The sequence below is a fragment of the Oncorhynchus masou genome, chromosome 15 (genome assembly GCF_036934945.1).
Source record: "Oncorhynchus masou masou isolate Uvic2021 chromosome 15, UVic_Omas_1.1, whole genome shotgun sequence".
Classification (NCBI taxonomy): domain Eukaryota; kingdom Metazoa; phylum Chordata; class Actinopteri; order Salmoniformes; family Salmonidae; genus Oncorhynchus; species Oncorhynchus masou.
The window spans coordinates 55,471,057-55,483,737 of record NC_088226.1 but is presented as its reverse complement, the minus strand read 5'-3'; the positions used below and the strand labels follow the sequence as shown (position 1 = coordinate 55,483,737).

Below are 12,681 nucleotides of genomic sequence, written 5' to 3'. Positions count from 1 at the left end.
GGAGTCCCATAGGGTGGCAAACAATTGTCCCAGTGTGGTTAGGGTAGGGTCATTGTAAATTAAGAATTTGTTCTTAACTTACATTTTTTATTTAACCTGTATTTAACCAGGTAGGCTAGTTGAGAACAAGTTCTCGTTTACAACTGCGACCTGGCCAAGATAAAGCAAAGCAGTGCGACAAACAACGCTGAGTTATACATGGAATAAACAAACATACAGTCAATAATACAATAGAAAAAGTCTATAAACAGTGTGTGCAAATGTGGAAAGATAAGGGAGGGAAGGCAAAACAATAGGCCATAGTGGCGACATAATTACAATATAGCAATTAAACACTGGAGTGACAGATGTGCAGAAGATGAATGTGCAAGTAGAGATACTGGGGTGCAAAGGAGCAAAATAAATAACAGTATGGGGATGAGGTAGTTGGATTGGCTATTTACAGATGGGCTATGTACAGGTGCAGTGATCTGTGAGCTGCTCTGACAGCTGGTGCTTAAAGCTAATGAGGGAGATGTGAGTCTCCAGCATCAGTGATTTTGGCATTTTGTTCCAGTCATTGGCAGCAGAGAACTGGAAGGAAAGGCAGCCCAATGAGGAATTGGCGTTGGGACCAGTGAAATATACCTGCTGGAGCATCTGCTACAGGTCGGTGCTGCTATGTTGACCAGTTAACTGATTTGCCTAGTCAAATAAAGGTTACAAAAATGTACTTATTTCTCTAGTATAGGCTAGTTATTTTTTATTTGTTTAACTAAGCAAATCAATTGAGAACAAATTCTTATTTACAATGACTGCCTACCCCGGCCAAACCTAGACGACGCTGGGACAATTGTGTGCCGCCCTATGGGACTCCCAATCACGCCGGTTGTGATACAGCTCGCGATCTAACCAGAGATGCAGTGTGTTAGACCACGTCGCCACTTGGGATATCGTAATGAACGATATCAGAAATGCTCACGATAAGTGTTCGGCCTCCACGTTTATTTTTCCAGTTCTAACACGCGTTTAATTGAATGTTACACTGGTATTGGAGACCATTTAAAAATGTCTACCTCCAGTTCATGTAGGTTTAAAATAAGCATCTGAAACGTTTACAAAATACGTTTTACTTTGTGCTAAGCTAACTCTTAATACTAGTTGATTTATTTTATGATACTTATTTTTGTCAATTATTAATTTCAGGATTAATGTATTTCGTTGGAACACAGCATCATGATTGTACATCCTCCAGACCACCAGAGGCTGATGTACACAATTTACCAGTAATAAATGACACACCCGTTTCCGGTCCACTTCCTCCCTTGCATTTTGATGGCAACAATTTATTAAGCTTTCTCACCTCGGCGCACCTATTCACCTGTGCTGTATTCCCAGGCTATTTTACTGTGATAAACAGTAAACAATGAAGAAATTTTTTGAGGATATGAAGAAAGATTTAAAATTCAAGTCAGCTGGGCCAGGAAAGAAACTCACAGAAGACTCTAGGTAAACAAACTTTGCGAGCTAACGATAGCTGGTATGCTGTTGTCAGTTTAGTTAATATAATTGACAGTTATATGGTATGTCTAATTCGTAGAGTTGCCTTCACCGGGCCTTGGCCTCACCCGTTACTTGGATGGGCTCCGTTGTTTACTTTTCTAATGTTCAGGACAGGGTGAACCTAGTTCTCAAATTTCAGTCGGAATTCTGCCTTCTCCCTAGTTTTCCCGACAGTTTCAAGTTAAGACTGGTCAACAATCTCTTGCGATAAGGCTTTCGAAACATATGACCCTAATCTTTCGTCACCGAGTAATAATATTTAAATATATACATCTCTTCCTTTTACTGTAGGAATTTTACACAAATCCATACAGTTATGGGTGCCTCCAACGAAACAACACTTCCTGAGTTAAGCTTACACAGGTGTCGGAGCACGCTAATTAGCACAGGTGGTCGCCTCTGGTCTTCCAGAGATATGGCCGTGTGGGAACACTAACCCTAACAAATGTTTAGCAATTTATCCCAGCGATTCCCAAACTCAGTGCACGTTTTGGTTTTTGCCATAACACTACACAGCTGATTCAAATTATCAAAGCTTCATGATTAGTGTATTACTTGAATCAGCTTTGTAGTGTTAGGGCAAAAACGTCAAACGAGTTGGGAAACCCTTATTTGAACTTTTTCTTAAATTATTTGTTGCTTCTATGAAAAATGTAAGTGTTATGTTTACAAAACCGTACAGCAAGCGACAGGTGTTAATGTTCAGACTGAGCAAAGGGGCCCATATAGAAGACATCTTCGTCCAATGACTCTTGTCTAATGTAATGGAACTGAGAGTCATGATCAAAGACTAGGGTGCTACCCCTTGTGAGTACAGATGGCTATATGACTTTATATGTCACATCTTGCAGTCAAATGTTGAATGTGTCCTCTGCAGCGCCAAGCCCCAAGTGGTGCAGAGCAGTGGCCCTGCCAAGCCATGTTATGCTGCTCCTACTGAAGGAGCTCAGAAGGCAGGGGCTGCAGCCTTGGCCAGGATCGAGGGGCAGCCACGCCCACGGGTACAGACCTCACAGGATGTCATCCGGCTCCAGGGTGAGCTAGATACCTATACGACTGGTCAAAAGTTTTAGAACACATACTCATTCAAGGATTTTTCTTTATTTTTACTATTTTCTACAGTGTAGAATAACAGTGAAGACATCAAAACTATGAATAACACATGGAATAATGTAGTAACCAAAAAAGCGATAAACAAATCAAAATATATTTTGGATTCTTCAAAGCAGCCACCTTTTGCCTTGATGACAGTTTTGCACACTCTTGGCATTCTCTCAACCAGCTTCACCTGGAATGCTTTTCCAACGTTCTTGAAGGAGTTTCCACTTATGCTGAGCACTTGTTGGCTACTTTTCTGTCACTCTGTGGTCCAACTCATCCCAAACCATCTCAATTTGGTTGGGGGATTGTGGCAGTCAGGTAATTTGATTCAGCACTCCATCACTCTCCTTCATGAAATAGCCCTTACACAGCCGAGAGGGGTCATTGTCCTGTTGAAAAACAAATGATAGTCCCACTAAGCCCAAACCAGATAGGATGGCATATCGCTCCAGAATGCTGTGGTAGCCATGTTGATTGTGTGCCTCGAATTCTAAATCAGTGTCACCAGCAAAGCACCCCCACACCATAACACCACCTCCTCCATGCATTACGGTGGGAAATACACAAGCGGAGATCATCCGTTCACCAACACTGCATCTCACAAAGACAGAGCAGTTGGAACCAAAAATCTCAAATTTGGACTCCAGACCAAAGGAACAATTTCCACCGGTCTAAAATCCATTGCTCATGTTTCTTGGCACAAGCAAGTTTCTTCTTCTTCTTTTTTATTCCACTGTTTTTTAACCAGGTAGGCCAGTTGAGAACAAGTTCTCATTTACAACTGTGACCTGGCCAAGATAAAGCAAAGCAGTGCGACAAACAACGCTGAGTTACACATGGAATAAAAAAACATACAGTCAGTAACACAATAGGAAAAAGTCTATATACAGCGTGTGCAAATTAAGTAAGATTATAGAGGTAAGGCAAATAGGCCATAGTGGTGAAATAATTACAATTTAGCAATTAAACACTGGAGTGATAGAAGTGCAGAAGATGAATGTGCAAGTACAGCTACTGGTGTGCAAAGGAGCAAAATAAATAACAATGTGGGATGAGGTAGTTGGATGGGCTATTTACAGATGGGCTATGTACAGGTGCAATGATCTGTAAGCTGCTCTGACAGCTGATGCTTAAAGTGCGAGGGAGATATGAGTCTCCAGCCTCAGTGATTTTTGCAGTTCGTTCCAGTCATTGGCAGCAGAGAACTGGAAGGAAAGGCGGCCCACGGAGGAGTTGGCGTTGGGGGTGGGACCAGTGAAATATACCTGCTGGAGCGCGTGCTGTGACCAGTGAGCTGAGATCCGGCCTGGCTTTACCTAGCAAAGGCTTATAGATGACCTGGAGCCAGTGGGTTTGTCGACGAATATGAAGCGAGGGCCAGCCAACGAGAGCATACAGGTTGCAGTGGTGAGTAGTATATGGGGCTTTGTTGACAAAACGGACGGCACTGTGATAGACTGCATTCAAATTGCTGAGTAGTGTGTTGGAGGTTAATGACACCGCCAAAGCCGAGGATCAGTAGGATAGTCAGTTTTACAAGGGTATGTTTGGCAGCATGAGTGAAGGATGTTTTGTTACGAAATAGGAAGCCGATTCTAGATTTAATTCTGGATTGGAGATGCTTAATGAGTCTGGAAGGAGAGTTTACAGTCTAACCAGACACCTAGGTATTAGAATATGTGGACAAATACAAAGTCAGAACCGTCCAGAGTAGTGATGCTGGAAGGGCATGTTAGGTGTGGGCAGCGATCGGCTGAAGAGCATGCATTTAGTTTTATTTGCATTTAAGAGCAGTTGGAGGCAACAGAAGGAGACTTGTATAGCATTGAAGCTCATCTGGAGGTTTGTTAACACAGTGTCCAAAGAAGGGCCATAAGTTTACAGAATGGTGTCGTCTGCGTAGAGGTGGATTAGAGAATCACCAGCAGCAAGAGCGACATCGTTGATGTATACGGAGAAAAGAGTCAGCCCAAGAATTGAACCCTGTGGCACCCACATAGACTGCCAGAGGTCCGGACAACATGCCCTCCGATTTGACACACTGAACTCTATCAGAGAAGTAGTTGGTGAACCAGGCGAGGCAGTAATTTGAGAAACCAAGGCTGTTGAGTCTGCCGATAAGAATGCAGTGATTGACAGTCGAAAGCCTTGGCCAGGTCGACGAATACAGCTGCACAGTATTTTATCGATGGCGGTTATAATATTGTTTAGGACCTTGAGTGTGGCTGAGGTGCACCCATGACCAGCTCAGAAGCCAGATTGTGTAGCGGAGAAGGTACGGTGGGATTTGAAATGGTTGGTGATCTGTTTTGTTAACTTGGCTTTCAAAGACCTTAGAAAGGCAGGGTGTTCTTTAGTAGTGGTTTCTTTGCAGCGATTCGACCCTGAAGGCCTGATTCACACAGTCTCCTCTGAACAGTTGATGTTGAGATGTCTGTTACTTGAACTCTGTGAAGCATTTATTTGGGCTGCAATTTCTGAGGCTGGTAACTCTAATGAACTTATACTCTGCTTCTGTCTTCTATTCCTGTGGCGGTCCTCATGAGAGCCAGTTTCATCATAGCGCTTGATGGATTTTGCGACTGCACCTGAAGAAACTTTCAAAGTTCTTGAAATGTTCCGTATTGACTGACCTTCATGTCTTAAAGTAAAGATGGACTGTTTTTTTCTCTTTGCTTATTTGAGCTGTTCTTGCCGTAATATGGACCTAGTATTTCAAATCAAATTTTATTTGTCACATACACATGGTTAGCAGATGTTAATGCGAGTGTAGCGAAATGCTTGTGCTTCTAGGTCCGACAATGCAGTAATAACCAACAAGTAATCTAACTAACAATTCCTAAACTACTGTCTTATACACAGTGTAAGGGGATAAATAATATGTACATAAGGATATATGAATGAGTGATGGTACAGAGCAGCATAGGCAAAATACAGTAGATGGTATCAAGTACAGTATATACATATGAGATGAGTATGTAAACAAAGTGGCATAGTTAAAGTGGCTAGTGATACATGTATTACATAAGGATGCAGTCGATGATATAGAGTACAGTATGATATAGAGTACAGTATATACGTATGCATAGAGTACAGTATATACGTATGCATATGAGATGAATAATGTAGGGTAAGTAACATTATATAAGGTAGCATTGTTTAAAGTGGCTAGTGATATATTTACATCATTTCCCATCAATCCCATTATTAAAGTGGCTGGAGTCAGTGTCAGTGTGTTGGCAGCATTTACATTTACATTTAAGTCATTTAGCAGACGCTCTTATCCAGAGCGACTTACAAATTGTTAGTGGTGGCTGTTTAACAGTCTGATGGCCTTGAGATAGAAGCTGTTTTTCAGTCTCTTGATCCCAGCTTTGATGCACCTGTACTGACCTCGCCTTCTGGATGATAGCGGGGTGAACAGGCAGTGGCTCGGGTGGTTTATGTCCTTGATGATCTTTATGGCCTTCCTGTAACATCGGGTGGTGTAGGTGTCCTGGAGGGCAGGTATTTTACCATAGGGCTATCTTCTGTACCACCCCTAACTTGTCACAACACAACTGATTGGCTCAAACTCATTAAGGAAAGAAATTCCACAAATTAACTTTTAACAAGGCACACCTGTTAATTGAAATGCATTCCAGTTGACTACCCCATGAAGCTGGTCGAGAATGCCAAGCTTCTGCAAAGCTGTCAAGGCAAAGGGTGGCTAGTTTGAAGAATCTCAAATATAAAATACCTAGGATAGGATAAGTAATCCTTCTCACCCCCCCCTTAATGATTTAGATGCACTATTGTAAAGTGGCTGTTCCACTGGATGTCAGAAGGTGAATTCACCAATTTGTAAGTCGCTCTGGATAAGAGCGTCTGCTAAATGACTTAAATGTAATGTAATGTAATAAAATGGATTTTGAATTGTTTAAAACTTTTTTTGTTTACTGCATGATTCCATATGTGTTATTTCATAGTTTGTGTCTTCACTATTATTCTACAATGTAGAAAATAGTCAAATAAAGAAACTGAATGAGTAGGTGTTCTTAAACTTTTGACTGGTCGTGTATGCATCCAAGAACTGCTGCTAAATGACTGATGTCAAGACTGTGCAGGTGTTTCACAGCAGCAGTCAGAAATAAAGAATTGGGTTGTGGGTAATGGTCTTTAATCATTTTTCACAGTGAAAAGAGAGCTTGAGGCAGAAGCTGCAGCAGTAGCTGAGAAGGAAAAGACAACTGCTGTTGAGGCAAGGAAGACATTAAATCAATTAACTTTACTGTTGCTCACAAAGAAACTTATTTGTGCCATTGAGTTGTCTGTCATTTATCGCTAGTATATGTAATCTTTTACAGGGCTCCAATGTTAAGGATCTGGCATTTCTCTCAGTAACAGGTGTGTATTTCACTTGCCCGCTTACTGGAGCCACCTTAACTAAGAGTGAGAGAGATGTGCACATTAAAGCAGCCATTTTCATGGTAGGTCCGGAAGTGATTCTCATTTTTAAAGTCGTATGATATCATGATTGCATAATTATCATGATCTGATTTTGATATGAAGTATTGATGTAAAAAGTCTTAGCACTAATTTGCCACAAACCATCCTTTTTGATTAGTATGGTCCTGACTACACATGATTAACCTCGTCTTGTCCAACAGCGGTTTGAAGAGGATGCAGTGGAGGCTTCCATTATGATGGTTCATACCTTCAACAAGGACAGGCAGAAAGTCAAGGCTGCAGTGGACATCATAAGCAAGTGAGAAACATGGAGGGGGATGGAACTGTCCTATAATTAAGCAATAAGATATGCGGGTGTGTAGTATGTGACCAATATACCACGGCTAAGGGCTGTTCTTAAGCACAACGCAATGCGGAGTGCCTGGACACAGCCCTTAGCCGTGGTATATTGGCCATATATCACAAACTCCAGAGGTGCCTTATTGCTATTATAAACTGGTTACCAACTTAATTAGAGCAGTAAAAACAAATGTTTTGTCATACCTGTGGTATACAGTCTGATATACCACAACTGTCAACCAATCAGCATTCAGGTTTAGAATGTGTGATATACACTCAGTGACCCGTTTATTTTTTTAGGTACACCCATTTAGTACCGGGTTGGACCCACCTTTGCCTCCAGAACAACCTGAATTCTTTGGGGCATGGAACCGTTGCTCAATTGGTATCAGGGGACCTATTGTGTGCAGGAAAACGTTCTCCACACCATTACACCACCACCAGCCTATACTGTTGATATCAGGCGGGATGGGGCCACGGACTCATGCTACTTATGACAAATCCTGACTCTGCAATCAGCATGATGCAACAGGAACCGGGATCTGTCGGACCAGGCAACGTTTATACACTCCGCAATTGTCCAGTGTTGGTGATCGCGTACCCACTGGTGCCACTTCTTTTTGTTTTTAGCTGATAGGAGTTGAACTCAGTGTGGTTGTCTGCTGCAATAGCCCATCCATGACAAGGACGGACAAGTTGTGACCGAGATGTTGTTCTGCACACTACTGTTTTACTTCGCCGTTATTTTCCTGTTTGTGGCCCACCTGTTAGCTTGCACAATTATTTCCATGCTCCTTGACCTTTCATCAACAAGCTGTTTTCGCACACAGGATTGCTGCTGACTGGATGTAGATTTTTTTTTCTGCACCATTCTCTGTAAACCCTAGACACTGTATGTGAAAAGCCCTGGAGGCCATCCATTTGAGATACAGGATCTGGCGCGCATATCACGCTCAAAGTTTCTTTATATAGCAGGCGACGTGACTTACTGTCTGTAGGAGCGAACCATTTGTGTGAACGGGGTGGTGTACTGAACAAACTGGCCACTGAGTGTACATTGGCAAGAATTCACACAATGAGTGTCTTGACACCCCATCATTTTCCCCCCCATCTTGTCAGGTACATTGAAAACATCTGTAAGAACCCGACAGAGGAGAAGTACAGGAAGATCAAACTCAGCAACAAGGTGTTCCAGGTATATTTGAGCAGTGGTGTAAAAATACTTTAGAGTACCATTTACATAGTTTTTTTTAATATGTACTTTACTATTTATATTTTTTCAACTTTTACATCACTACATTCCTAAAGAAAATATTGAATTTTCTCCACACATTTTCCCTGTCAACCAAAAGTACTTGTTACATTTTGAATGCTTAGCTGGACAGGAAAATTGTCATTCACACACTTATCAAGAGAACACGTGGTCATCCCTACTGCTTCTGGTCTGTTGCACTCACTAAACACATGCATCTTTTGTAAATAAAGTCCAAGTGTAGGATTGTGCCCTTGGCTATTCATAAGTTGTTGTTTTTTTTAAACAAGAAAATGGTGCCGTCTGCTTTGCTTTATGTAAGGAATTTTAAATTATTTATACTTTTATTTTTGTTACTTAAGTATATTTTAGCAATTTCATTTACTTTTGATACTTAAATGTATTTAAAACCAAATACTTTTAGTCAAGTAGTATTTTACTGGGTGAATTTCAATTTTACTTTAGTCATTTTCTATTAAGGTACAGTATCTATACTTTTACTCAAGTATGAGACTTGGGTACTTTTTCCCACCACTGTATTTGAGACATGTGGAGGGTAATGTGAGACTCAATGTTTTCTGTCAATGTGGTCCATTCACTGGTCTCTTTCTTGCTGTCTGAGATCTCTCTCTCTCACTCTCTCTCCTCTCTCTGTAGGAAAAGGTGAAGACTGTGGAGGGTAGTCGGGAGTTCTTGGAAGCTATGGGCTTTCAGAGCATCATGCTGGATGTGGAAGGACAAGGTAAACCCATTCAAATGCACAGTCTATGCTTCCTATTGTCTGTGTGGCCTAGTATGCTTCTGCAGAGGCGTACTGTACTATAGGGGATACCAGGGGTAAGTGGTTGGATTGCATTTGGTGAATTGATTAGCTGATTGTCTTCCTTTCCCAGAGGAGAGTGAGGAGTTCCTGGTGCTGATGGAGCATGATCCAGAATCCCTGGAGGTGATGAAGGAGAGTAGGGACCGGCTGCAGAGTGGAGAGCCAGTCAGAGCCCAGCTGGACCGCCAGCCCCAGGCCTTCAGACCCTCCCCCAATGCCATGCGCTTCGAACTTCCCCCAGAGTTCTACAACCTCACTGCAGAAGAGCTCAAGAGGGAGCAGCAGCAAAAGTATGGACTCATTCTTTAAAGTTGCAATATGTCACTTTGAGCAACCTGGCCAAATTCACAGAAATGTGTGCTATAGATCTCATTCCCATTGAAAGCAAGTCTAAGAAACGGTAGACCGGTTCTATGTGCGCTATTTCTTTGCTGTGGCAAAGCTGTAGGAAGGCACAGTGATTTGAGCTATTCGATTAGCCAGCGCAGTATGCTCACTCGATTTAGCCACAGATCTCCCGGTCTGCCAGGTCGGCAAGTTTTGTCTTTTCAGATGAATGGAATGGTTGAAAATGAGAACACTTTGCCTGCCCGGTGCACAAGGCTTGCGAATCAAGTGTACCTACCACCAACAGCGCAACATGAAGAAAAAAAGGAACACAAGCCTTTATCGTTGGCTTTTCTACAGAAATGTTTGGTGATTGTCCACTCGGTCACAATCAACCAGTTGGTGACCACTGCGCTACACTATACTTGTTTAGTCACAAACTGAAAGGATTAGAATATTAGCAACCTGGAAATGGTGGAGTGATTTCTGCATCTTTAAGAGATTAATTTATTGTATAAAATGATTACTGTGTTAGTAGGGTTCACTTGGTTAGTGCACATGACGTGTATTCTTGTTGGGGGGTTTTTCCAGTTTTGACTTTTGTGTTAAGGTGCATTCTTGGTGGTTGTGTGGTATTCAGGAACGAGGTGGTGGACAAGAACACTATGCTGCGTACCAAGGCCATGCGGGAGAGAGAGGAGCAGAGGGAGAGGAGGAAGTACAATTACACCCTGCTGAGAGTACGACTGCCTGATGGAAACATACTGCAGGGTCTGTATCTGTCAACAAACACCTACTTTAATGTGATAAGCAGATGTATAAACAAGATATGAGCAAAGAAGCTCGTTGACATGGATAGTCATTTGTATGTATATTTTGCAGTAGCCTCTCAATTTGATTGCAGTGTTGAAGTCTGTCTCAACATAGTTGGAGTCATTAACTCTTTTTTTCAACCACTCCACAAATGTCTTGTTAACAAACTATAGTTTTGGCAAGTCTGTTAGGACATCTACTTTGCATAACAAGTAATTTTTCCAACAATTGATTATTTCACTTAAAATTCACTATCACAATTCCAGTGGGTCAGAAGTTTACATACACAAAGTTGACTGTGCCTTTAAACAGCTTGGAAAATTCCAGAAAATTATGTCATGGCTTTAGAAGCTTCTGATAGACTAATTGATATCATTTGAGTCAATTGGAGGTGTGTACCTGTGGAAGTATTTCAAGGCCTACCTTCAAACTCTGTCTCTTTGCTTGACATAGGAAAATCAAAAGAAATCACAGAAAAGTGTAGACCTCCACAAGTCTAGTTCATTCTTGAGAGCAATTTTCAAACGCCAGAAGCTACCACGTTCATCTGAACAAACAATAGTACGCAAATATAAACAGGAGGAAAAAGGGTGAAGGCTTGCAAGCCGAAGGACACCATCCCAACCGTGAAGCACGGGGGTGCTTTGCTGCAGGAGGGACTGGTGCACTTCACAAAATAGATGACATCACGAGGAACAAAAATTATGTGGATATATTGAAGCAACATCTCAAGACATCAGTCAGGAAGTTAAAGCTTGGTCACAAATGGGTCTTCCAAATGCACAATGACCCCAAGCATACTTCCAAAGTTGTGTCGTCAAAATGGCTTAAGGACATTGGAGTGGCCATCACAAAGCCCTGACCTCAATCCCATAGAAAATGTGTGGGCAGAACTGAAAAAGCGTGTGCCAGCAAGGAGGCCTACAAACCTGACTGTTACACCAGTTCTGTCAGGAGGAATGGGCCAAAATTCACCCATCTTATTGTGGAAGGCAACCCAAAACATTTGACACAAGTTAAACAATTTAAAGGCAGTGCTACCAAATACTAATTGAGTTTGTAAACTTCTGACCCACTGGGAATGTGATGAAAGAAATCATTCTCTCTGCTGTTATTCTGACATTTCACATTCTTAAAATAAAGTGGTGATCCTAAGACAGGGAATTTCTACTAGATTTAAATGTCAGAAATTGTGAAAAACTGAAAGTTAACTTCTGACTTCAACTGTATCCTAAATCGTATTATAGTTGTATCCTTTTACCTTTACTAAACTTGTATTGGGTGGCTAATGGCTCTCTTATCACACATTATGCCCTTCAGGCACTTTCCTGGCCTGGGACAAGGTGTCTGTGCTCTTCCAGTTTGTGCGGGACTCCCTGGTAGATGGCTGGCAGCCCTTTGAGCTGGTGGCGCCTGGAGGACACAAACTCCAGGAGGACCAAGAGGTGGCCCTGAATGAATGTAGCCTGGTAAGCAGAGACACACAGTATTGCCACCAATGTAAAAGTCAGGTAAAATAAACAATTCCATCCATTGACTTTTGTTGTACAAAGGGAAGGTTCTGACTAGTGTCTGTCTCTCTTGGAGGTCCCTGCGGTTCTGCTGACGTTTTCCTGGGATGCCGCAGTTCAAGCGGACATAGCAGCTGGCGGTGGAAAGAGCTCTGCACTCCTCAAGCCAGAGCTACTGGAGAATATTCAGACCCTTAGCTGAGCAGAAGCAGTGTTTGTCCCTGGGTCTCCTACCCCCTCCCAGGTTGGAGATGACACCTTTATCCCCAAACCACATTTAAGGCTGTAGAAATAACTACTAATCCATTAAAGGACGGGGGGGAGAAGAGAGAAACGCCATTCAGTGTTATTTGTATTGTACCCTGAATGTAGGATGAGGATTGTGAAATGGCTCCCTGCCTAACTGTAGGTGTAAATCAGTCACCTTAGCATGGTATGAGACTCCATTCTGCTCTGCTCCAACATAAATCCCGCTTTTACAACAAATATTCAGATACAGTTCTAGCTTCACATGTGAGTGGTGG

The 12,681-nt window shown here is 42.1% G+C and overlaps 1 protein-coding gene across 1 annotated transcript; it reads left to right on the top strand.

Moving 5' to 3' along the window:
• Positions 1-1,284: 1,284 nt before the first annotated feature.
• On the top strand, positions 1,285-12,491 carry LOC135556492 (UBX domain-containing protein 6-like). The gene is made up of 11 exons (XM_064989735.1): positions 1,285-1,488; positions 2,420-2,577; positions 6,819-6,883; positions 6,990-7,112; positions 7,293-7,390; positions 8,551-8,626; positions 9,341-9,425; positions 9,577-9,796; positions 10,474-10,604; positions 11,967-12,115; positions 12,234-12,491. Exons 1-11 carry the CDS (start codon positions 1,406-1,408, stop codon positions 12,357-12,359), a joined length of 1,314 nt encoding a protein of 437 aa, XP_064845807.1. The 5' UTR covers positions 1,285-1,405; the 3' UTR covers positions 12,360-12,491.
• Positions 12,492-12,681: the final 190 nt, after the last annotated feature.